The sequence below is a fragment of the Telmatherina bonti genome (assembly GCF_933228915.1).
Source record: "Telmatherina bonti genome assembly, chromosome: 13".
Lineage (NCBI taxonomy): Eukaryota > Metazoa > Chordata > Actinopteri > Atheriniformes > Telmatherinidae > Telmatherina > Telmatherina bonti.
This window is the reverse complement of record NC_136611.1, coordinates 38,415,004-38,441,960: the sequence shown is the minus strand read 5'-3', so window position 1 is coordinate 38,441,960 and position 26,957 is coordinate 38,415,004. Positions and strand designations below refer to the sequence as shown.

General features: G+C 49.5%; 1 protein-coding gene across 1 annotated transcript in view; it reads right to left on the bottom strand.

The window, feature by feature from the left end:
- The window catches only part of stxbp1b (syntaxin binding protein 1b), a 161,352-nt gene that overhangs the window by 49,365 nt on the left and 85,030 nt on the right, over positions 1–26,957 (bottom strand). Inside the window, exons 2-5 of the mRNA XM_079251815.1 lie at positions 6,756–6,805; positions 6,595–6,676; positions 1,375–1,451; positions 1,139–1,217 (exon numbers count right to left, since the gene is read on the bottom strand). Of these exons, the coding sequence (XP_079107941.1) occupies positions 1,139–1,217; positions 1,375–1,451; positions 6,595–6,676; positions 6,756–6,805 (288 nt within the window). The remainder of the gene's footprint in view (positions 1–1,138; positions 1,218–1,374; positions 1,452–6,594; positions 6,677–6,755; positions 6,806–26,957) is intronic.

Here is a 26,957-nt window from a genome sequence, read left to right as displayed (position 1 = left end):
TGCTGAAGGTGGGAGTTGAAGCTCGCTCTGACAGGGGACTCAGCCAGATGTTCCCAGCAGACCCTCACAACACGTTTGGGCCTGCCAGATCTGACCGGCCTCCTCCCCCACCATCTGAGCCAACTCACCACCAGGTGGTGATCAGTTGAAGCTCCACCCCCCTCTTCACCCGAGTGTCCAAGGCATGTGGCCGCAGGTCCGACGATACGACTACAAAATCGATCATGGAACTGCGGCCCAGGGAATCCTGATGCCAGGTGTACATATGGACACTCTTATGTTGGAACATGGTGTTCGTTATGGACAATCCATGATGAGCACAGAAGTCCAATAACAAAACACCATTTGGGTTCAGAGGGGGGGGGGGGGGGGGGGGGGGGGGGCATGCCTCCCAATCACTCCCCTCCAGGTCTCACTGTCATTGCCCCCCAAGTCCCCCAGCAGAACAATGGAGTCCCCAGAAGGAGCACCCTCCAGCACTCCCTCCAAGGACTCCAGAAAGGGTGGGTACTCTGAACTGCTGTTCGGTGCATAAGCACAGACAACACTCAGGACCCGTCCCCCCACCCGGAGGTGGAGGGAAACTATCCTTTCATCCACCGGGGTAAACCCCAACGTGCAGGCACCAAGCTGGGGGCTGATGAGAATGCCCACACCTGCTCGGTGCCTCTCACCATGAGCAACTCCAGAGTGGAAGAAGGTCCAGCCCCTCTCGAGGGTACTGGTTCCAGAGCCCAAGCCATGCGTCGAGGTGAGTCCAACTATATCTAGCCGGAACCGCTCAACCACGCGCACAAGCTCAGGCTCCTTCCCCACCAGAGAGGTGACGTTCCACGTCCCTAGAGCCAGCTTCTGCAGCCGGGGATCGGACCGCCAGGGTCCCACAGGCGGCATATATGAACTGTAGTCCATATATATTTAGCACAAGCTAGAGATGTGTTTTAAAAGGTGCATCTGTAAAAACTCCATCAAACCTGCTGGATCTGGAAACTCCATGATAAACTCCATGCAACCATGCAACTCCACACATGGAGTTTATCAGTATCCAACCTCCTAAAGAACCTCCTTTTTCTGAATATCAGAGTGAATTTGTGCATTTCAAAGAATAATATACAACAAAATAACTGGATCTACTTACTGTCTGTGAAGAAGACATGGGCTGCTCGGTACCTCGGAGCCTGTGGATCTCTGAAGTCATCAATCAGTCCCTCGACAGACTGAAGCAGCACAGAGTAAGAATTATAATCTCAGTGAGAGGAACACTGCATCCATGCAGGACAGTGCAACTGATTGTAGATTCAAATGAAAAAATGCCATACAGAAAGAAAACTTGAGTACAATGCCAGCTGTCTGAGAGGCAGCTGGATGCTTTACCTCATCGGATGGAGTGATCAGGTAGATGGCCTCCATGCTGGGCAGAGGTTCACGCTTCTTGGTTATGTCTTCCACAACTGAGGAACACATAACAGGGAGGATCAGGAGTCACAGTAACGAATCAGATTAGACAAGAACATGGCTGCATGAGCTCAGCGACTTGTGTAGCACTCTTCTGGAAAAGTATCTCCGGGAGCTCCAGATTAGTTCGCAGGACAGAACCAGAACTTCTGGATCAGTTTGTTCAGTTCCCTAATGTCTCAGGTTCTGGTTCTGCTGCTCCAACAGATGCTGCAGAACACATTGTAATCGCTCTATCCTTTCTTCTGGACTCCATTTCAGCCCAGCTAAAGTCTGAGGTGCTTGTATCCCTTCACCACCCCCACCTCCTCTCCCGGGATGGAACCACCACCCCCACCTCCTCTCCCGGGATGGAACCACCACCCCCACCTCCTCTCCCGGGATGCAACCACCACCCCCACCTCCTCTCCCGGGATGGAACCACCACCCCCACCTCCTCTCCCGGGATGGAACCACCACCCCCACCTCCTCTCCCGGGATGCAACCACCACCCCCACCTCCTCTCCCGGGATGGAACCACCACCCCCACCTCCTCTCCCGGGATGCAACCACCACCCCCACCTCCTCTCCCGGGATGGAACCACCACCCCCACCTCCTCTCCAGGGATGCAACCACCACCCCCACCTCCTCTCCAGGGATGCAACCACCACCCCCACCTCCTCTCCAGGGATGCAACCACCACCCCCACCTCCTCTCCCGGGATGGAACCACCACCCCCACCTCCTCTCCCGGGATGCAACCACCACCCCCACCTCCTCTCCAGGGATGCAACCACCACCCCCACCTCTTCTCCCGGGATGGAACCACCACCCCCACCTCCTCTCCAGGGATGGAACCACCACCCCCACCTCCTCTCCAGGGATGCAACCACCACCCCCACCTCCTCTCCAGGGATGCAACCACCACCCCCACCTCCTCTCCCGGGATGGAACCACCACCCCCACCTCCTCTCCCGGGATGGAACCACCACCCCCACCTCCTCTCCCGGGATGGAACCACCACCCCCACCTCCTCTCCCGGGATGGAACCACCACCCCCACCTCCTCTCCAGGGATGCAACCACCACCCCCACCTCCTCTCCAGGGATGCAACCACCACCCCCACCTCCTCTCCCGGGATGGAACCACCACCCCCACCTCCTCTCCCGGGATGGAACCACCACCCCCACCTCCTCTCCCGGGATGCAACCACCACCCCCACCTCCTCTCCCGGGATGCAACCACCACCCCCACCTCCTCTCCAGGGATGCAACCACCACCCCCACCTCCTCTCCCGGGATGGAACCACCACCCCCACCTCCTCTCCAGGGATGGAACCACCACCCCCACCTCCTCTCCAGGGATGCAACCACCACCCCCACCTCCTCTCCCGGGATGCAACCACCACCCCCACCTCCTCTCCCGGGATGGAACCACCACCCCCACCTCCTCTCCAGGGATGCAACCACCACCCCCACCTCCTCTCCAGGGATGCAACCACCACCCCCACCTCCTCTCCAGGGATGCAACCACCACCCCCACCTCCTCTCCAGGGATGCAACCACCACCCCCACCTCCTCTCCAGGGATGCAACCACCACCCCCACCTCCTCTCCAGGGATGCAACCACCACCCCCACCTCCTCTCCCGGGATGCAACCACCACCCCCACCTCCTCTCCCGGGATGGAACCACCACCCCCACCTCCTCTCCAGGGATGCAACCACCACCCCCACCTCCTCTCCAGGGATGCAACCACCACCCCCACCTCCTCTCCAGGGATGCAACCACCACCCCCACCTCCTCTCCCGGGATGCAACCACCACCCCCACCTCCTCTCCAGGGATGGAACCACCACCCCCACCTCCTCTCCAGGGATGCAACCACCACCCCCACCTCCTCTCCCGGGATGCAACCACCACCCCCACCTCCTCTCCCGGGATGGAACCACCACCCCCACCTCCTCTCCAGGGATGCAACCACCACCCCCACCTCCTCTCCCGGGATGCAACCACCACCCCCACCTCCTCTCCAGGGATGCAACCACCACCCCCACCTCCTCTCCAGGGATGGAACCACCACCCCCACCTCCTCTCCAGGGATGCAACCACCACCCCCACCTCCTCTCCAGGGATGCAACCACCACCCCCACCTCCTCTCCAGGGATGCAACCACCACCCCCACCTCCTCTCCCGGGATGGAACCACCACCCCCACCTCCTCTCCCGGGATGGAACCACCACCCCCACCTCCTCTCCCGGGATGCAACCACCACCCCCACCTCCTCTCCAGGGATGCAACCACCACCCCCACCTCTTCTCCCGGGATGGAACCACCACCCCCACCTCCTCTCCAGGGATGGAACCACCACCCCCACCTCCTCTCCAGGGATGCAACCACCACCCCCACCTCCTCTCCAGGGATGCAACCACCACCCCCACCTCCTCTCCCGGGATGGAACCACCACCCCCACCTCCTCTCCCGGGATGGAACCACCACCCCCACCTCCTCTCCCGGGATGCAACCACCACCCCCACCTCCTCTCCAGGGATGCAACCACCACCCCCACCTCCTCTCCAGGGATGGAACCACCACCCCCACCTCCTCTCCAGGGATGCAACCACCACCCCCACCTCCTCTCCCGGGATGCAACCACCACCCCCACCTCCTCTCCCGGGATGGAACCACCACCCCCACCTCCTCTCCAGGGATGCAACCACCACCCCCACCTCCTCTCCAGGGATGGAACCACCACCCCCACCTCTTCTCCCAGGATGGAACCACCACCCCCACCTCCTCTCCAGGGATGGAACCACCACCCCCACCTCCTCTCCAGGGATGCAACCACCACCCCCACCTCCTCTCCAGGGATGCAACCACCACCCCCACCTCCTCTCCAGGGATGCAACCACCACCCCCACCTCCTCTCCCGGGATGGAACCACCACCCCCACCTCCTCTCCCGGGATGGAACCACCACCCCCACCTCCTCTCCCGGGATGGAACCACCACCCCCACCTCCTCTCCCGGGATGCAACCACCACCCCCACCTCCTCTCCAGGGATGCAACCACCACCCCCACCTCCTCTCCAGGGATGCAACCACCACCCCCACCTCCTCTCCCGGGATGCAACCACCACCCCCACCTCCTCTCCCGGGATGGAACCACCACCCCCACCTCCTCTCCAGGGATGCAACCACCACCCCCACCTCCTCTCCCGGGATGCAACCACCACCCCCACCTCCTCTCCCGGGATGCAACCACCACCCCCACCTCCTCTCCAGGGATGCAACCACCACCCCCACCTCCTCTCCCGGGATGGAACCACCACCCCCACCTCCTCTCCCGGGATGGAACCACCACCCCCACCTCCTCTCCAGGGATGCAACCACCACCCCCACCTCCTCTCCCGGGATGCAACCACCACCCCCACCTCCTCTCCCGGGATGCAAACACCACCCCCACCTCCTCTCCAGGGATGGAACCACCACCCCCACCTCCTCTCCAGGGATGCAACCACCACCCCCACCTCCTCTCCCGGGATGCAACCACCACCCCCACCTCCTCTCCCGGGATGCAACCACCACCCCCACCTCCTCTCCCGGGATGGAACCACCACCCCCACCTCCTCTCCAGGGATGCAACCACCACCCCCACCTCCTCTCCCGGGATGCAACCACCACCCCCACCTCCTCTCCCGGGATGGAACCACCACCCCCACCTCCTCTCCAGGGATGCAACCACCACCCCCACCTCCTCTCCCGGGATGCAACCACCACCCCCACCTCCTCTCCCAGGATGCAACCACCACGTGGTTTGGATTCTAATCTGGATTGTGGTCTGGATTCTTGTCTGGTCTCTCGTCTGGACTTCAGGATGGACTCTGGTCTACGCCCCCTCTCCTGCCTCCCACTCTCCTGCCTCCCACTCTCCTGCCTCCCACTCTCCTGCCTCCCCTCTCCTGCTGAAGAGTCCCGATGGGCCTCTAAAAAACACTTGGAGAGCGTAAACCCCCACCAAGGCCTTTAAAAAGTTCCTGTATCCAAACGGTGATCCGGATCAGAAAACTAAACCAGTTCTTCACGTTTCCAACAAGTCCTGAACATTTCATGAAAATTTTAGAGTTATGTTGAACATAAACAAACAAACAAACAAGCAGGTAAACGCTATCTCTGGTAGGTCTCCTCATTTCTCCTCTTTGTCCTCATTTCTCCTCTTTCTCCTCATTTCTCCTCTTTCACATCATTTCTCCTCACTTCTCCTCCTTCTCCTCATTTCTCCTAATTTCTCCTCTTATCTCCGCTTTCTACTCATTTCTCCTCTTTTCCTCATTTTACTTCATTACTTCTCATTTCTCCTCATTTTTATTTTCTCCTCAATTCTCCTAATTTCTCCTAATTTCTCCTAATTTCTCCTTCCTCTTCATTTCTCCTCTTTCTCCTCTCTCCTCATTTCTCCTCTTTTCTCCTGCGTCATGGCGGACCACCTGGCTTGGCCCGGAGGGGCTTTACATTATTATTAATAATAATGATAATAACTGTCTGTTGCTGAATAGATGTATTCCTGCTGGCCAGTTGGCGCACCATGAAGACGAAGCTAGATGGAAGGAAACAACGAGGAAGGAAACAGAGTGAGACAGACGGGGAAAACCAACAGTATGAGATCTTCAATCACAGCCACAAAGTAAATAAACAAATCAACAAAAGTACAGAGACAAACAACCAACGGCTACACCTGTAACGAAGCAAAACAGCACCTGCATCATCTCAAAGCAAAGAAAGCTGATCCTTCTCCAGGTAATGAAAAGAAACATGAAAATAAAATGAGTTGCAGCAGTAAAACCATGCCCTGCACAGAGAGAACCTGGACAAGCAGCTGCAGGAAATACCAGCAAGGAGCACAAGTGTGTGTTTTTTATTTAAATCAACATTATTTCAACGGCACTCCTCTGTCGTCTTCTTCCTCCACTCGCCATAACCAAAACTTTGATCGCAGTTAAATCTGTCAAATTAAGATAAATATATATTTTAAAAAAGAAACTAAACAATTTTTCTGCTTGTTTGTTGTTCCGGAACCAAAACGGTCCTGCAGACAGCACAGCAGAGCGCCTCCACTGCTCCGGCCTCCATGGGACATGGATGAATATTCCTGCATTATACTTACTGGTGATTCCCTCTGACATGATGTCTGTCATCTTACAGCAGGATGAAATCATCCTCATACTCAGCTTGTCCACCACCAGAACCTGCAGCATCAGAAGCATCACAGTTATTCTTCATCAGACTGGATGGATGAGGACAAACAAGGTCCACCAGAATAATTACCTTCCATTTTCCTTTTTCTCGAGCCTTCTTGATGACATTGTTCATGACCTCTGCAGACATGGACAGAAGAAAGTTTGCTTTAGAATCAGCATGAAAGATCCCCCGCATGGAATTCAGCTTGATCTAAATCCCACTTATTAAAAATGGAAGTAAAATCGAGGGTGCCTTCCACATCAAAGCCCACACTGGGAAAATGTCCAAATAGAATTAGAGCTTCTATAAAATCATCCATCCATCCATCTTCTGCCACTTATCTGGGGTCGGGTCGCGGGGGCAGCAGCCTAAGCAGGGAAGCCCAGACTTCCCTCTCCCCAGCCACATTTGCCAACTCTGCGGGGGGGATCCCGAGGCGTTCCCAGGCCAGCCGAGAGATATAATCCCTCCAGCGTGTCCTGGGTCTTCCCCGGGGTCTCCTCCCAGAGGGACGTGCCTGGAACACCTCACCAGGGAGGTCCAGGAGGCATCCTGACCAGATGCCCGAGCCACCTCATCTGGTTCCTCTCGATGCGGAGGAGCAGCGGCTCTACTCTGATCTCCTCCCGGATGACCGAGCTCCTCACCCTATCTCTAAGGGAGAGCCCGGCCACCCTGCGGAGGAAACTCATTTCAGCCGCCTGTATACGAGATCTCCTTCTTTCGGTCACGACCCACAGCTCATGACCATAGGTGAGGGTAGGAACGTAGATCGACTGGTAAATGGAGAGCTTCGCCTTCTGGCTCAGCTCCTTCTTCACCACAACAGACCGGCGCAGAGCCCGCATTACTGCAGACGTCACACTGATCCGTCTGTCCATCTCGCGCTCCATCCTTCCCTCACTCGTGAACAAGACCCCGACATATTTAAACTCCACTTGAGGCAGGACCTGACTCCCGACCCGGAGAGGGCAATCCACCCTATTCCGGCTGAGGACCATGGTCTCAGATTTGGAGGTGCTGATTCTCATCCCAGCCGCTTCACACTCGGCCGCGAATCGCTCAAGCGAGAGCTGGAGATCACGACCAGATGAAGCCAACAGGACCACGTCATCCGCAAAAAGCAGGGACCCAATTCTGAGGCCACCAAGTCGGATCCCCTCAACCCCTCGGCTGCGCCTAGAAATTCTGTCCATATAAGTTATGAACAGAATCGGTGATAAAGGGCAGCCTTGGCGGAGTCCAACCCTCACCGGAAACGGATCCGACTTACTACCGGCAATGCGGACGAAGCTCTGACACCTGTCGTACAGGGACCGGACAGCTCGTACAAGGGGGTCCGGTACCCCATACTCCCGGAGTACCCCCCACAGGAGCCCCCGGGGGACACGGTGGAACGCCTTCTCCAGGTCCACAAAACACATGTAGACTGGTTGAGCAAACTCCCATTCCCCCCTCCAGGACCCCAAAGAGGGTATAGAGCTGGTCCACTGTTCCTCGACCAGGACGAAAACCACACTGCTCCTCCTCAATCCGAGATTCGACTATCCGGCGGACCCTCCTCTCCAGGACCCCTGAATAGACCTTACCAGGGAGGCTGAGGAGTGTGATTCCCCTGTAATTGGAACACAGCCTCCGGTCCCCCTTCTTAAAAAGGGGGACCACCACCCCAGTCTGCCAATCCAGCGGTACTGCCCCCGATGTCCACGCGATGCTGCAGAGGCGTGTCAGCCAGGACAGCCCCACAGCATCCAGAGCCTTAAGGAACTCCGGGCGGATCTCATCCACCCCCGGGGCCTTGCCGCCAAGGAGCTTTTTGACCACCTCAGCGACTTCAGCCCCAGAGATAGGAGAGTCCACCCCTGAGTCCACCAGCTCTGCTTCCTCATCGGAAGACGTGTTGGTAGGATTGAGGAGGTCTTCGAAGTATTCCCTCCACCGACCCACTACGTCCCGAGTTGAGGTCAGCAGCTCCCCATCTCCACTGTACACAGTATTGATGGAGCACTGCTTCCCCCTCCTGAGCCGCCAGATGGTGGACCAGAATCTCCTCGAAGCTGTCCGGAAGTCTTTCTCCATGGCCTCGCCGAACTCCTCCCATGCCCGAGTTTTTGCCTCGGCAACAGCAGAAGCCTGATGGGTAGCCCGTCGGTACCCATCAGCTGCCTCCAGAGTCCCACAGGCCAAGAAGGCCCGATAGGACTCCTTCTTCAGCTTGACGGCATCCCTCACTGCTGGTGTCCACCAACGAGTCCTGGGATTACCGCCACGACAGGCACCAACGACCTTACAGCCACAGCTCCGGCTGGCCGCCTCAGCAATAGAGGCACGGAACACAGCCCATTCAGACTCAATGTCCCCCGCCTCACTCGGGACATGTTCGAAGCTCTGCTGAAGGTGGGAGTTGAAGCTCGCTCTGACAGGGGACTCAGCCAGACGTTCCCAGCAGACCCTCACAACACGTTTGGGCCTGCCAGATCTGACCGGCCTCCTCCCCCACCATCTGAGCCAACTCACCACCAGGTGGTGATCAGTTGAAGCTCCGCCCCCCTCTTCACCCGAGTGTCCAAGGCATGTGGCCGCAGGTCCGACGATACGACTACAAAGTCGATCATCAAACTGTGGCCCAGGGAATCCTGATGCCAGGTGTACATATGGACACTCTTACGCTGGAACATGGTGTTTGTTATGGACAATCCATGACGAGCACAGAAGTCCAATAACAAAACACCATTTGGGTTCAGAGGGGGGGGACCATGCCTCCCAATCACTCCCCTCCAGGTCTCACTGTCATTGCCCACGTGAGCATTGAAGTCCCCCAGCAGAACAATGGAGTCCCCAGAAGGAGCACCCTCCAGCACTCCCTCCAAGGACCCCAGAAAGGGTGGGTACTCTGAACTGCTGTTCGGTGCATAAGCACAGACAACAGTCAGGACCCGTCCCCCCACCCGGAGGTGGAGGGAAACTACCCTTTCATCCACCGGGGTAAACCCCAACGTGCAGGCACCAAGCTGGGGGCTGATGAGAATGCCCACACCTGCTTGGCGCCTCCCACCACGAGCAACTCCAGAGTGGAAGAAGGTCCAGCCCCTCTCGAGGGTTCTGGTTCCAGAGCCCAAGCCATGCGTCGAGGTGAGTCCAACTATATCTAGTCGGAACCGCTCAACCTCGCGCACAAGCTCAGGCTCCTTCCCCACCAGAGAGGTGACGTTCCACGTCCCTAGAGCCAGCTTCTGCAGCCGGGGATCGGACCGCCAGGGTCCCCGCCCCTTGCTGCCGCCCAGCTCACATTGCACCCGACCCCTACGGCTCCTCCCGCAGATGGTGAGCCCACGGGAGGTGGGCTCACCACCTCCCGTGGGAGGCTCACCACCATTCAGCCCTATAAAATCAATGTACAAAAATTACATTAAATGAATTAAAAAGATAAATAACATAATAACATAAAGGAGCAGCAAAAGAAACCCACATTTCTAGATCCTGAATTCTGCTCCTGGTGACCGGCCGGCAAACTGAACAGGCGCCCTGAACCCCGTCACGGCGGCGTCCTCAAATCAACAACATGGAATCTGGTGAGTGTAGCTGTTTCATCGTGTTATTATATGCAAAGCAGGGATGGTTTGTAATATTAGAAACGTTGTGGGTCCAGTATGAACCATTTATAACTTGTGTATTTTGTTAGCAATGCTAATAGCCAAGCAAACTGTTCACATGACCTGCGTTTGCAGATAAAGAAACTTTCCATAGAAATGTACACGTTGTCCTTATGTTATATGATGTGGAGTATAAAAATGGTTTTTTTTTTTAATAAACAGAATTGGCGTCGCCCGTAATTAACTCCGGCCATGGCGTACAGCTCACCTTCATCCTCATCATCCTCTCTTGCAGGCCAGGTAAACAGTATAAACAACAACTTGACTGTTTCTCTCAGAAGTGCCTTAAAGCAGTTATGTACTTTACCTAAATGTTCTCCGACCACAAGTAAATAAAGTTTGGATTGACACACTTTGTCCTGATAGTAGTTCCATTATTTTTGTGATGAACAGGTGAATGACAGCAGGACTGGAACGCTGAGTTGTCAGAGTACCTGGACAGGTGAGAGGACAACCTGCAGGAGGACAGGGCTGAGAGGAATGGGAGGTTCACCTCTGGCTAGCTGGAAAGCCTGACAAGAGGACAACAGCAGCGCCATGGTTGGACGGATGAGGCGCATGAGGTCCTAGATGGAGGGATTGACTAATAAAACAATCACCCCATCTCCGTATTATAGTGTTGTGCATTCTAATAAAGTGTTTTTATTTCTAGTAGTTTCTTTCAGAGTTATTGTTCCTGTCGGTGTGTAATTATACACAATTATAAAAAGGACACTTTTGTTTAAGTATTCCAAAATCTTGATGCATTTTTGTGTTTAGCTCAGTAATGTGTAGGAAGTGTGAGATAATCAGATGTAATATCCTCTACTGAGGACTGATTTCTTCTTCCTTATTCTTTCCAAAAAATTTTAGATGACGCAGCACCGACCAGGCTCTTCTGGTTGAAACCAGAACCGGTTTCATAGCTGAACAGCCTAACACTGGCTCTGGCACCAGAACTGGTTCTGCTTTGGTCGAAAAGCCCGAGAAAAGGTAAATGTTTACCTCATCATTACCTCATTATGTCCCTGTTTTCTCCCTGGATGCTCTTTCTAACTGGCATGCGCAGATAAACACCATCATCATGAACTGAGTGGGATCTGTCAGAAACCAGTCCAAAGCCATATCCTGGAATTTAATGTTACCAATCCACTCAGTACCTCGTTTCCACTCTGTACCTCGTTTCCACCCAGTACCTCATTTCCACTCAGTACCTCATTTCCACCAAGTACCTCATTTCCACGCAGTATCTAATTTCCATTCAGTACCTCATTTCCACTCAGTACCTCATTTCCTTTCAGTACCTTGTTTTCCACTCAGTACCTCGTTTCCATTCAGTACCTCATTTCCACTCAGTACCTCATTTCCTTTCAGTACCTCGTTTTCCACTCAGTACCTCGTTTCCATTCAGTACCTCATTTCCATTTAGTACCTCGTTTCCACTCAGTACCTCCTTTCCACTCAGCACCTCATTTCAATTCAGTACCTCATTTCCACTCAGTACCTCGTTTCCATTCAGTACCTCATTTCCACTCAGTACCTCATTTCCATTCAGTACCTCGTTTCCACTCAGTACCTCGTTTCCACCCAGTACCTCATTTCCATTCAGTACCTCGTTTCCACTCAGTACCTCATTTCCACTGAGAATCTCATCTCCACCCAGTACCTCATTTCCATTCAGTACCTCATCTCCACCCAGTACCTCGTTTCCACTCAGTACCTCGTTTCAACTCAGTACCTCATTTCCCTTCAGTACCTCGTTTCCACTCGGTACCTCATTTCCATTCATTACCTCATTTCCACTCAGTACCTCGTTTCCACTCAGTACCTCATTTCCATTCATTACCTCATTTCCACCCAGTACCTCGTTTCCACTCAGTACCTCATTTCCATTCATTACCTCATTTCCACTCAGTACCTGATTTCCATTCAGTACCTCGTTTTCCACTCAGTACCTCGTTTCCACCCAGTACCTCATTTCCATTCAGTACCTCGTTTCCACTCAGTACCTCATTTCCACTGAGAATCTCATCTCCACCCAGTACCTCATTTCCATTCAGTACCTCATCTCCACCCAGTACCTCGTTTCCACTCAGTACCTCGTTTCAACTCAGTACCTCATTTCCCTTCAGTACCTCGTTTCCACTCGGTACCTCATTTCCATTCATTACCTCATTTCCACTCAGTACCTCGTTTCCACTCAGTACCTCATTTCCATTCATTACCTCATTTCCACCCAGTACCTCGTTTCCACTCAGTACCTCATTTCCATTCATTACCTCATTTCCACTCAGTACCTCATTTCCATTCAGTACCTTGTTTCCACTCAGTACCTCATTTCCATTCAGTACCTCGTTTCCACTCAGTACGTCATTTCCATTCATTACCTCATTTCCACGCAGTATCTAATTTCCATTCAGTACCTCATTTCCACTCAGTACCTCATTTCCTTTCAGTACCTCGTTTTCCACTCAGTACCTCGTTTCCACTCAGTACGTCATTTCCATTCATTACCTCATTTCCACTCAGTACCTCATTTCCACACAGTACCTCATTTCCACCCAGTACCTCAATTCCATTCAGTACCTCGTTTCCATTCAGTACCTCATTTCCACTCAGAACCTCGTTTCCACCCAGTACCTCATTTCCATTCAGTACCTCGTTTCCACTCGGTACCTCATTTCCATTCAGTACCTCATTTCCACTCAGTACCTCGTTTCCATTCAGCACCTCATTTCCACTCAGTACCTCATTTCCACCAAGTACCTCATTTCCACGCAGTATCTAATTTCCATTCAGTACCTCATTTCCACTCAGTACCTCATTTCCACTCAGTACCTCGTTTCCACTCAGTACCTCGTTTCCACTCAGTACCTCATTTCCATTCAGTACCTCGTTTCCACTCAGTATGTCATTTCCATTCATTACCTCATTTCCACTCAGTACCTCGTTTCCACTCAGTAAGTCATTTCCACTCATTACCTCATTTCCACCCAGTACCTCGTTTCCACTCAGTACCTCATTTCCATTCATTACCTTGTTTCCACTCAGTACCTCGTTTCCACTCAGTACCTCGTTTCCATTCAGTACCTCGTTTCCACTCAGTACGTCATTTCCATTCATTACCTCATTTCCACGCAGTATCTAATTTCCATTCAGTACCTCATTTCCACTCAGTACCTCATTTCCTTTCAGTACCTCGTTTTCTGCTCAGTACCTCGTTTCCATTCAGTACCTTGTTTCCACTCAGTACCTCATTTCCACACAGTACCTCGTTTCCACCCAGTACCTCAATTCCATTCAGTACCTCGTTTCCATTCAGTACCTCATTTCCACTCAGTACCTCGTTTCCACCCAGTACCTCATTTCCATTCAGTACCTCGTTTCCACTCGGTACCTCATTTCCATTCAGTACCTCATTTCCACCCAGTACCTCGTTTCCACTCAGTACCTCATTTCCATTCATTACCTTGTTTCCACTCAGTACCTCGTTTCCACTCAGTACCTCGTTTCCACTCAGTACGTCATTTCCATTCATTACCTCAGTTCCACTCAGTACCTCATTTCCACCCAGTACCTCGTTTCCACCAAGTACCTCATTTCCATTCAGTACCTCGATTCCATTCAGTACCTCATTTCCACTCAGTACCTCGTTTCCACTCAGTACCTCGTTTCCACCCAGTACCTCATTTCCATTCAGTACCTCGTTTCCACTCAGTACCTCGTTTCCATTCAGTACCTCATTTCCACTCAGTACCTCATTTCCATTCAGTACCTCATTTCCACTCAGTACCTCGTTTCCATTCAGTACCTCATTTCCACTCAGTACCTCATTTCCATTCAGTACCTCGTTTCCACTCAGTACCTCGTTTCCACCCAGTACCTCATTTCCATTCAGTACCTCGTTTCCACTCAGTACCTCATTTCCACTCAGAACCTCATCTCCACCCAGTACCTCATTTCCATTCAGTACCTCATTTCCACCCAGTACCTCGTTTCCACTCAGTACCTCGTTTCACCTCAGTACCTCATTTCCCTTCAGTACCTCGTTTCCACTCAGTACCTCGTTTCCACTCAGTACCTCATTTCCATTCAGTACCTCGTTTCCACTCAGTACCTCATTTCCATTCAGTACCTCATTTCCACTCAGTACCTCGTTTCCATTCAGTACCTCATTTCCACTCAGAACCTCATTTCCATTCAGTACCTCGTTTCCACTCAGTACCTCGTTTCCACCCAGTACCTCATTTCCATTCAGTACCTCGTTTCCACTCAGTACCTCATTTCCACTCAGAACCTCATCTCCACCCAGTACCTCATTTCCATTCAGTACCTCATTTCCACCCAGTACCTCGTTTCCACTCAGTACCTCGTTTCACCTCAGTACCTCATTTCCCTTCAGTACCTCGTTTCCACTCAGTACCTCGTTTCCACTCAGTACCTCATTTCCATTCAGTACCTCGTTTCCACTCAGTACCTCATTTCCATTCAGTACCTCATTTCCACTCAGTACCTCGTTTCCATTCAGTACCTCGTTTCACCTCAGTACCTCATTTCCCTTCAGTACCTCGTTTCCACTCAGTACCTCGTTTCCACTCAGTACCTCATTTCCATTCAGTACCTCGTTTCCACTCAGTACGTCATTTCCATTCATTACCTCATTTCCACTCAGTACCTCGTTTCCACTCAGTATGTCATTTCCATTCATTACCTCATTTCCACTCAGTACCTCGTTTCCACTCAGTAAGTCATTTCCACTCATTACCTCATTTCCACCCAGTACCTCGTTTCCACTCAGTACCTCATTTCCATTCATTACCTTGTTTCCACTCAGTACCTCGTTTCCACTCAGTACCTCGTTTCCATTCAGTACCTCGTTTCCACTCAGTACGTCATTTCCATTCATTACCTCATTTCCACGCAGTATCTAATTTCCATTCAGTACCTCATTTCCACTCAGTACCTCATTTCCTTTCAGTACCTCGTTTTCTGCTCAGTACCTCGTTTCCATTCAGTACCTTGTTTCCACTCAGTACCTCATTTCCACACAGTACCTCGTTTCCACCCAGTACCTCAATTCCATTCAGTACCTCGTTTCCATTCAGTACCTCATTTCCATTCAGTACCTCGTTTCCACCCAGTACCTCATTTCCATTCAGTACCTCGTTTCCACTCGGTACCTCATTTCCATTCAGTACCTCATTTCCACCCAGTACCTCGTTTCCACTCAGTACCTCATTTCCATTCATTACCTTGTTTCCACTCAGTACCTCGTTTCCACTCAGTACCTCGTTTCCACTCAGTACGTCATTTCCATTCATTACCTCAGTTCCACTCAGTACCTCATTTCCACCCAGTACCTCGTTTCCACCAAGTACCTCATTTCCATTCAGTACCTCGATTCCATTCAGTACCTCATTTCCACTCAGTACCTCGTTTCCACTCAGTACCTCGTTTCCACCCAGTACCTCATTTCCATTCAGTACCTCGTTTCCACTCAGTACCTCGTTTCCATTCAGTACCTCATTTCCACTCAGTACCTCATTTCCACTCAGTACCTCATTTCCATTCAGTACCTCATTTCCACTCAGTACCTCGTTTCCATTCAGTACCTCATTTCCACTCAGTACCTCATTTCCATTCAGTACCTCGTTTCCACCCAGTACCTCATTTCCATTCAGTACCTCGTTTCCACTCAGTACCTCATTTCCACTCAGAACCTCATCTCCACCCAGTACCTCATTTCCATTCAGTACCTCATTTCCACCCAGTACCTCGTTTCCACTCAGTACCTCATTTCACCTCAGTACCTCATTTCCCTTCAGTACCTCGTTTCCACTCAGTACCTCGTTTCCACTCAGTACCTCATTTCCATTCAGTACCTCGTTTCCACTCAGTACCTCATTTCCATTCAGTACCTCATTTCCACTCAGTACCTCGTTTCCATTCAGTACCTCATTTCCACTCAGAACCTCATTTCCATTCAGTACCTCGTTTCCACTCAGTACCTCGTTTCCACCCAGTACCTCGTTTCCATTCAGTACCTCGTTTCCACTCAGTACCTCATTTCCACTCAGAACCTCATCTCCACCCAGTACCTCATTTCCATTCAGTACCTCATTTCCACCCAGTACCTCGTTTCCACTCAGTACCTCGTTTCACCTCAGTACCTCATTTCCCTTCAGTACCTCGTTTCCACTCAGTACCTCGTTTCCACTCAGTACATCATTTCCATTCAGTACCTCGTTTCCACTCAGTACCTCATTTCCATTCAGTACCTCATTTCCACTCAGTACCTCGTTTCCATTCAGTACCTCGTTTCACCTCAGTACCTCATTTCCCTTCAGTACCTCGTTTCCATTCAGTACCTCGTTTCCACTCAGTACGTCATTTCCATTCATTACCTCATTTCCACTCAGTACCTCGTTTCCACTCAGTACGTCATTTCCATTCATTACCTCATTTCCACCCAGTACCTCGTTTCCACTCAGTACCTCATTTCCATTCAGTACCTCGTTTCCACTCAGTACGTCATTTCCATTCATTACCTCATTTCCACTCAGTACCTCGTTTCCACTCAGTACGTCATTTCCATTCATTACCTCATTTCCTCTCATTACCTCATTTCCCCCCAGTACCTCGTTTCCATTCAGTACCTCATTTCCACTCAGTACCTCGTTTCCACCCAGTACCTCATTTCCATTCAGTACCTCGTTTCCACTCAGTACCTCATTTCCACTGAGAATCTCATCTCCACCCAGTACCTCATTTCCATTCAGTACCTCATCTCCACCCAGTACCTCGTTTCCACTCAGTACCTCGTTTCAACTCAGTACCTCATTTCCCTTCAGTACCTCGTTTCCACTCGGTACCTCATTTCCATTCATTACCTCATTTCCACTCAGTACCTCGTTTCCACTCAGTACCTCATTTCCATTCATTACCTCATTTCCACCCAGTACCTCGTTTCCACTCAGTACCTCGTTTCCACTCAGTACCTCATTTCCATTCAGTACCTCGTTTCCACTCAGTACGTCATTTCCATTCATTACCTCATTTCCACTCAGTACCTCGTTTCCACTCAGTACGTCATTTCCATTCATTACCTCATTTCCACCCAGTACCTCGTTTCCACTCAGTACCTCATTTCCATTCATTACCTCATTTCCACTCAGTACATCATTTCCATTCAGTACCTTGTTTCCACTCAGTACCTCGTTTCCACTCAGTACCTCATTTCCATTCAGTACCTCGTTTCCACTCAGTACGTCATTTCCATTCATTACCTCATTTCCACTCAGTACCTCGTTTCCACTCAGTACGTCATTTCCATTCATTACCTCATTTCCTCTCATTACCTCATTTCCCCCCAGTACCTCGTTTCCATTCAGTACCTCATTTCCACTCAGTACCTCGTTTCCACCCAGTACCTCATTTCCATTCAGTACCTCGTTTCCACTCAGTACCTTATTTCCACTGAGAATCTCATCTCCACCCAGTACCTCATTTCCATTCAGTACCTCATCTCCACCCAGTACCTCGTTTCCACTCAGTACCTCGTTTCAACTCAGTACCTCATTTCCCTTCAGTACCTCGTTTCCACTCGGTACCTCATTTCCATTCATTACCTCATTTCCACTCAGTACCTCGTTTCCACTCAGTACCTCATTTCCATTCATTACCTCATTTCCACCCAGTACCTCGTTTCCACTCAGTACCTCATTTCCATTCATTACCTCATTTCCACTCAGTACCTCATTTCCATTCAGTACCTTGTTTCCACTCAGTACCTCATTTCCATTCAGTACCTCGTTTCCACTCAGTACCTCATTTCCATTCAGTACCTCGTTTCCACTCAGTACGTCATTTCCATTCATTACCTCATTTCCACGCAGTATCTAATTTCCATTCAGTACCTCATTTCCACTCAGTACCTCATTTCCTTTCAGTACCTCGTTTTCCACTCAGTACCTCGTTTCCACTCAGTACGTCATTTCCATTCATTACCTCATTTCCACTCAGTACCTCATTTCCACACAGTACCTCATTTCCACCCAGTACCTCAATTCCATTCAGTACCTCGTTTCCATTCAGTACCTCATTTCCACTCAGAACCTCGTTTCCACCCAGTACCTCATTTCCATTCAGTACCTCGTTTCCACTCGGTACCTCATTTCCATTCATTACCTTGTTTCCACTCAGTACCTCGTTTCCACTCAGTACCTCGTTTCCATTCAGTACCTCGTTTCCACTCAGTACCTCATTTCCATTCAGTACCTTGTTTCCACTCAGTACCTCGTTTCCACTCAGTACCTCATTTCCACTGAGAATCTCATCTCCACCCAGTACCTCATTTCCATTCAGTACCTCATCTCCACCCAGTACCTCGTTTCCACTCAGTACCTCGTTTCCACTCTAAGTCATTTCCATTCATTACCTCATTTCCACCCAGTACCTCATTTCCACTCAGAACCTCGTTTCCACCCAGTACCTCATTTCCATTCAGTACCCCGTTTCCACTCGGTACCTCATTTCCATTCAGTACCTCATTTCCACTCAGTACCTCGTTTCCATTCAGCACCTCATTTCCACTCAGTACCTCATTTCCACCAAGTACCTCATTTCCACGCAGTATCTAATTTCCATTCAGTACCTCATTTCCACTCAGTACCTCGTTTCCACTCAGTACCTCGTTTCCACTCAGTATGTCATTTCCATTCATTACCTCATTTCCACTCAGTACCTCGTTTCCACTCAGTAAGTCATTTCCACTCATTACCTCATTTCCACCCAGTACCTCGTTTCCACTCAGTACCTCATTTCCATTCATTACCTTGTTTCCACTCAGTACCTCGTTTCCACTCAGTACCTCGTTTCCATTCAGTACCTCGTTTCCACTCAGTACGTCATTTCCATTCATTACCTCATTTCCACGCAGTATCTAATTTCCATTCAGTACCTCATTTCCACTCAGTACCTCATTTCCTTTCAGTACCTCGTTTTCTGCTCAGTACCTCGTTTCCATTCAGTACCTTGTTTCCACTCAGTACCTCATTTCCACCCAGTACCTCGTTTCCACCAAGTACCTCATTTCCATTCAGTACCTCGATTCCATTCAGTACCTCATTTCCACTCAGTACCTCGTTTCCACCCAGTACCTCATTTCCATTTAGTATCTCCTTTCCACTCAGTACCTCATTTCCATTCAGTACCTCATTTCCACTCAGTACCTCGTTTCCATTCAGTACCTCGTTTCCACTCAGTACCTCGTTTCCACCCAGTACCTCATTTCCATTCAGTACCTCGTTTCCACACAGTACCTCATTTCCACTCAGAACCTCATCTCCACCCAGTACCTCATTTCCATTCAGTACCTCATTTCCACTCAGTACCTCATTTCCATTCAGTACCTCATTTCCACTCAGTACCTCGTTTCCATTCAGTACCTCATTTCCACTCAGAACCTCATTTCCATTCAGTACCTCGTTTCCACTCAGTACCTCGTTTCCACCCAGTACCTCATTTCCATTCAGTACCTCGTTTCCACTCAGTACCTCATTTCCACTCAGAACCTCATCTCCACCCAGTACCTCATTTCCATTCAGTACCTCATTTCCACCCAGTACCTCGTTTCCACTCAGTACCTCGTTTCACCTCAGTACCTCATTTCCCTTCAGTACCTCATTTCCACTCAGTACCTCGTTTCCACTCAGTACCTCATTTCCATTCAGTACCTCATTTCCACTCAGTACCTCGTTTCCATTCAGTACCTCATTTCCACTCAGAACCTCATTTCCATTCAGTACCTCGTTTCCACTCAGTACCTCGTTTCCACCCAGTACCTCATTTCCATTCAGTACCTCGTTTCCACTCAGTACCTCATTTCCACTCAGAACCTCATCTCCACCCAGTACCTCATTTCCATTCAGTACCTCATTTCCACCCAGTACCTCGTTTCCACTCAGTACCTCGTTTCACCTCAGTACCTCATTTCCCTTCAGTACCTCATTTCCACTCAGTACCTCGTTTCCACTCAGTACCTCATTTCCATTCAGTACCTCGTTTCCACTCAGGACCTCATTTCCATTCAGTACCTCATTTCCACTCAGTACCTCGTTTCCATTCAGTACCTCGTTTCACCTCAGTACCTCATTTCCCTTCAGTACCTCGTTTCCACTCAGTACCTCGTTTCCACTCAGTACCTCATTTCCATTCAGTACCTCGTTTCCACTCAGTACGTCATTTCCATTCAGTACCTCATTTCCACCCAGTACCTCGTTTCCACTCAGTACCTCGTTTCACCTCAGTACCTCATTTCCCTTCAGTACCTCATTTCCACTCAGTACCTCGTTTCCACTCAGTACCTCATTTCCATTCAGTACCTCGTTTCCACTCAGTACCTCATTTCCATTCAGTACCTCATTTCCACTCAGTACCTCGTTTCCATTCAGTACCTCGTTTCACCTCAGTACCTCATTTCCCTTCAGTACCTCGTTTCCACTCAGTACCTCGTTTCCACTCAGTACCTCATTTCCATTCAGTACCTCGTTTCCACTCAGTACGTCATTTCCATTCATTACCTCATTTCCACTCAGTACCTCGTTTCCACTCAGTACGTCATTTCCATTCATTACCTCATTTCCACCCAGTACCTCATTTCCACTCAGTACCTCATTTCCATTCATTACCTCATTTCCACTCAGTACATCATTTCCATTCAGTACCTTGTTTCCACTCAGTACCTCGTTTCCACTCAGTACCTCATTTCCATTCAGTACCTCGTTTCCACTCAGTACGTCATTTCCATTCATTACCTCATTTCCACTCAGTACCTCGTTTCCACTCAGTACGTCATTTCCATTCATTACCTCATTTCCTCTCATTACCTCATTTCCCCCCAGTACCTCGTTTCCACCCAGTACCTCATTTCCATTCAGTACCTCATTTCCACTCAGTACCTCGTTTCCACTCAGTACCTCATTTCCATTCAGTACCTCATTTCCACTCAGTACCTCGTTTCCATTCAGTACCTCATTTCCACTCAGTACCTCAGTTCCACCAAGTACCTCATTTCCACGCAGTATCTAATTTCCATTCAGTACCTCATTTCCACTCAGTACCTCATTTCCACCAAGTACCTCATTTCCACGCAGTATCTAATTTCCATTCAGTACCTCATTTCCACTCAGTACCTCATTTCCTTTCAGTACCTCGTTTTCCACTCAGTAACTCATTTCAGCTCAGTACCTCATTTCCTTTCAGTACCTCATTTCCAATCAGTACCTCATTTCCACCCTGTACCTCGTTTTCATTCAGTAGGTCATTTCCACCCAGTACCTCATTTCCACTCAGAACCTCGTTTCCACTCAGTACCTCGTTTCCACTCAGTACCTCATTTCCACTCAGTACCTCGTTTCCACCCAGTACCTCATTTCCATTCAGTACCTCGTTTCCACTCAGTACCTCATTTCCACTGAGAATCTCATCTCCACCCAGTACCTCATTTCCATTCAGTACCTCATCTCCACCCAGTACCTCGTTTCCACTCAGTACCTCGTTTCAACTCAGTACCTCATTTCCCTTCAGTACCTCGTTTCCACTCGGTACCTCATTTCCATTCAGTACCTCATTTCCACTCAGTACCTCGTTTCCACTCAGTACCTCATTTCCATTCATTACCTCATTTCCACCCAGTACCTCGTTTCCACTCAGTACCTCATTTCCATTCATTACCTCATTTCCACTCAGTACCTCATTTCCATTCAGTACCTCGTTTCCACTCAGTACGTCATTTCCATTCATTACCTCATTTCCACGCAGTATCTAATTTCCATTCAGTACCTCATTTCCACTCAGTACCTCATTTCCTTTCAGTACCTCGTTTTCCACTCAGTACCTCGTTTCCACTCAGTACGTCATTTCCATTCATTACCTCATTTCCACTCAGTACCTCATTTCCACACAGTACCTCATTTCCACCCAGTACCTCAATTCCATTCAGTACCTCGTTTCCATTCAGTACCTCATTTCCACTCAGAACCTCGTTTCCACCCAGTACCTCATTTCCATTCAGTACCTCGTTTCCACTCAGTATGTCATTTCCATTCATTACCTCATTTCCACTCAGTACCTCGTTTCCACTCAGTAAGTCATTTCCACTCATTACCTCATTTCCACCCAGTACCTCGTTTCCACTCAGTACCTCATTTCCATTCATTACCTTGTTTCCACTCAGTACCTCGTTTCCACTCAGTACCTCGTTTCCATTCAGTACCTCGTTTCCACTCAGTACGTCATTTCCATTCATTACCTCATTTCCACGCAGTATCTAATTTCCATTCAGTACCTCATTTCCACTCAGTACCTCATTTCCTTTCAGTACCTCGTTTTCTGCTCAGTACCTCGTTTCCATTCAGTACCTTGTTTCCACTCAGTACCTCATTTCCACACAGTACCTCGTTTCCACCCAGTACCTCAATTCCATTCAGTACCTCGTTTCCATTCAGTACCTCATTTCCACTCAGTACCTCGTTTCCACCCAGTACCTCATTTCCATTCAGTACCTCGTTTCCACTCGGTACCTCATTTCCATTCAGTACCTCATTTCCACCCAGTACCTCGTTTCCACTCAGTACCTCATTTCCATTCATTACCTTGTTTCCACTCAGTACCTCGTTTCCACTCAGTACCTCGTTTCCACTCAGTACGTCATTTCCATTCATTACCTCAGTTCCACTCAGTACCTCATTTCCACCCAGTACCTCGTTTCCACCAAGTACCTCATTTCCATTCAGTGCCTCGATTCCATTCAGTACCTCATTTCCACTCAGTACCTCGTTTCCACCCAGTACCTCATTTCCATTCAGTATCTCCTTTCCACTCAGTACCTCATTTCCATTCAGTACCTCATTTCCACTCAGTACCTCGTTTCCATTCAGTACCTCGTTTCCACTCAGTACCTCGTTTCCACCCAGTACCTCATTTCCATTCAGTACCTCGTTTCCACACAGTACCTCATTTCCACTCAGAACCTCATCTCCACCCAGTACCTCATTTCCATTCAGTACCTCATTTCCACTCAGTACCTCATTTCCATTCAGTACCTCATTTCCACTCAGTACCTCGTTTCCATTCAGTACCTCATTTCCACTCAGAACCTCATTTCCATTCAGTACCTCGTTTCCACTCAGTACCTCGTTTCCACCCAGTACCTCATTTCCATTCAGTACCTCGTTTCCATTCAGTACCTCGTTTCACCTCAGTACCTCATTTCCCTTCAGTACCTCGTTTCCACTCAGTACCTCGTTTCCACTCAGTACCTCATTTCCATTCAGTACCTCGTTTCCACTCAGTACGTCATTTCCATTCATTACCTCATTTCCACTCAGTACCTCGTTTCCACTCAGTACGTCATTTCCATTCATTACCTCATTTCCACCCAGTACCTCGTTTCCACTCAGTACCTCATTTCCATTCATTACCTCATTTCCACTCAGTACATCATTTCCATTCAGTACCTTGTTTCCACTCAGTACCTCGTTTCCACTCAGTACCTCATTTCCATTCAGTACCTCGTTTCCACTCAGTACGTCATTTCCATTCATTACCTCATTTCCACTCAGTACCTCGTTTCCACTCAGTACGTCATTTCCATTCATTACCTCATTTCCTCTCATTACCTCATTTCCCCCCAGTACCTCGTTTCCACCCAGTACCTCATTTCCATTCAGTACCTCATTTCCACTCAGTACCTCGTTTCCACTCAGTACCTCATTTCCATTCAGTACCTCGTTTCCACTCAGTACGTCATTTCCATTCATTACCTCATTTCCATTCAGTACCTCCTTTCCACTCAGTACCTCATTTGCATTCATTACCTCATTTCCACTCAGTACCTCATTTCCACTCAGTACCTCATTTCCATTCAGTACCTCATTTCCACTCAGTACCTCGTTTCCATTCAGCACCTCATTTCCACTCAATACCTCATTTCCACCAAGTACCTCATTTCCACGCAGTATCTAATTTCCATTCAGTACCTCATTTCCACTCAGTACCTCTTTTCCACCAAGTACCTCATTTCCACGCAGTATCTAATTTCCATTCAGTACCTCATTTCCACTCAGTACCTCATTTCCTTTCAGTACCTCGTTTTCCACTCAGTACCTCGTTTCCACCCAGTACCTCATTTCCATTCAGTACCTCGTTTCCACTCAGTACCTCATTTCCACTCGGAACCTCATCTCCACCCAGTACCTCATTTCCATTCAGTACCTCATTTCCACCCAGTACCTCGTTTCCACTCAGTACCTCGTTTCCACTCAGTACCTCATTTCCATTCAGTACCTCGTTTCCACTCATTATGTCATTTCCATTCATTACCTCATTTCCACTCAGTACCTCGTTTCCACCCAGTACGTCATTTCCATTCAGTACCTCGTTTCCACTCAGTACCTAATTTCCATTCAGTACCTCATTTCCACTCAGTACCTCGTTTCCATTCAGCACCTCATTTCCACTCAATACCTCATTTCCATTCAGTACCTCGTTTCCACTCAGTACGTCATTTCCATTCATTACGTCATTTCCACTCAGTACCTCATTTCCACCCAGTACCTCGTTTCCACCAAGTACCTCATTTCCATTCAGTACCTCGTTTCAATTCAGTACCTCGTTTCAACTCAGTACCTCATTTCCACTCAGAACCTCATCTCCACCCAGTACCTCATTTCCATTCAGTACCTCATTTCCACCCAGTACCTCGTTTCCACTCAGTACCTCGTTTCAACTCAGTACCTCATTTCCCTTCCGTACCTCGTTTCCACTCAGTTCCTCATTTCCATTCAGTACCTCGTTTCCACTCAGTACCTCGTTTCAACTCAGTACCTCATTTCCCTTCCGTACCTCGTTTCCACTCAGTACCTCGTTTCCACTCAGTACCTCGTTTCCACTCAGTACCTCGTTTCCACCCAGTACCTCATTTCCATTCAGTACCTCGTTTCCACCCAGTACCTCGTTTCCACCCAGTACCTCATTTCCATTCAGTACCTCGTTTCCATTCAGTACCTCATTTCCACTCAGTACCTCGTTTCCACTCCGTACCTCGTTTCCACCCAGTACCTCATTTCCATTCAGTACCTCGTTTCCACTCAGTACCTCATTTCCATTCAGTACCTCATTTCCACTCAGTACCTCGTTTCCACCCAGTACCTCATTTCCACTCAGTACCTCATTTCCACCAAGTACCTCATTTCCACGCAGTATCTAATTTCCATTCAGTACCTCATTTCCACTCAGTACCTCATTTCCAACCAGTACCTCATTTCCATTCAGTACCTCATTTCCACTCAGTACCTCTTTTCCACCAAGTACCTCATTTCCACGCAGTATCTAATTTCCATTCAGTACCTCATTTCCACTCAGTACCTCATTTCCTTTCAGTACCTCGTTTTCCACTCAGTACCTCGTTTCCACCCAGTACCTCATTTCCATTCAGTACCTCGTTTCCACTCATTATGTCATTTCCATTCATTACCTCATTTCCACTCAGTACCTCGTTTCCACCCAGTACCTCATTTCCATTCAGTACCTCGTTTCCACTCAGTACCTCATTTCCATTCAGTACCTCATTTCCACTCAGTACCTCGTTTCCATTCAGCACCTCATTTCCACTCAATACCTCATTTCCATTCAGTACCTCGTTTCCACTCAGTACGTCATTTCCATTCATTACGTCATTTCCACTCAGTACCTCATTTCCACCCAGTACCTCGTTTCCACCAAGTACCTCATTTCCATTCAGTACCTCGTTTCAATTCAGTACCTCGTTTCAACTCAGTACCTCATTTCCACTCAGAACCTCATCTCCACCCAGTACCTCATTTCCATTCAGTACCTCATTTCCACCCAGTACCTCGTTTCCACTCAGTACCTCGTTTCAACTCAGTACCTCATTTCCCTTCCGTACCTCGTTTCCACTCAGTACCTCGTTTCCACTCAGTTCCTCATTTCCATTCAGTACCTCGTTTCCACTCAGTACGTCATTTTCACCCAGTACCTCGTTTCCACCCAGTACCTCATTTCCATTCAGTACCTCGTTTCCATTCAGTACCTCATTTCCACTCAGTACCTCGTTTCCACTCCGTACCTCGTTTCCACCCAGTACCTCATTTCCATTCAGTACCTCCTTTCCACTCAGAACCTCATTTCCATTCAGTACCTCATTTCCACTCAGTACCTCGTTTCCATTCAGTACCTCATTTCCACTCAGTACCTCATTTCCACCAAGTACCTCATTTCCACGCAGTATCTAATTTCCATTCAGTACCTCATTTCCACTCAGTACCTCGTTTCCACTCAGTACCTCATTTCCACCCAGTACCTCATTTCCATTTAGTACCTCGTTTCCACTCAGTACCTCCTTTCCACTCAGCACCTCATTTCAATTCAGTACCTCATTTCCACTCAGTACCTCGTTTCCATTCAGTACCTCATTTCCACTCAGTATGTCATTTCCATTCATTACCTCATTTCCACTCAGTACCTCGTTTCCACTCAGTAAGTCATTTCCACTCATTACCTCATTTCCACCCAGTACCTTTTTTCCACTCAGTACCTCATTTCCATTCATTACCTTGTTTCCACTCAGTACCTCGTT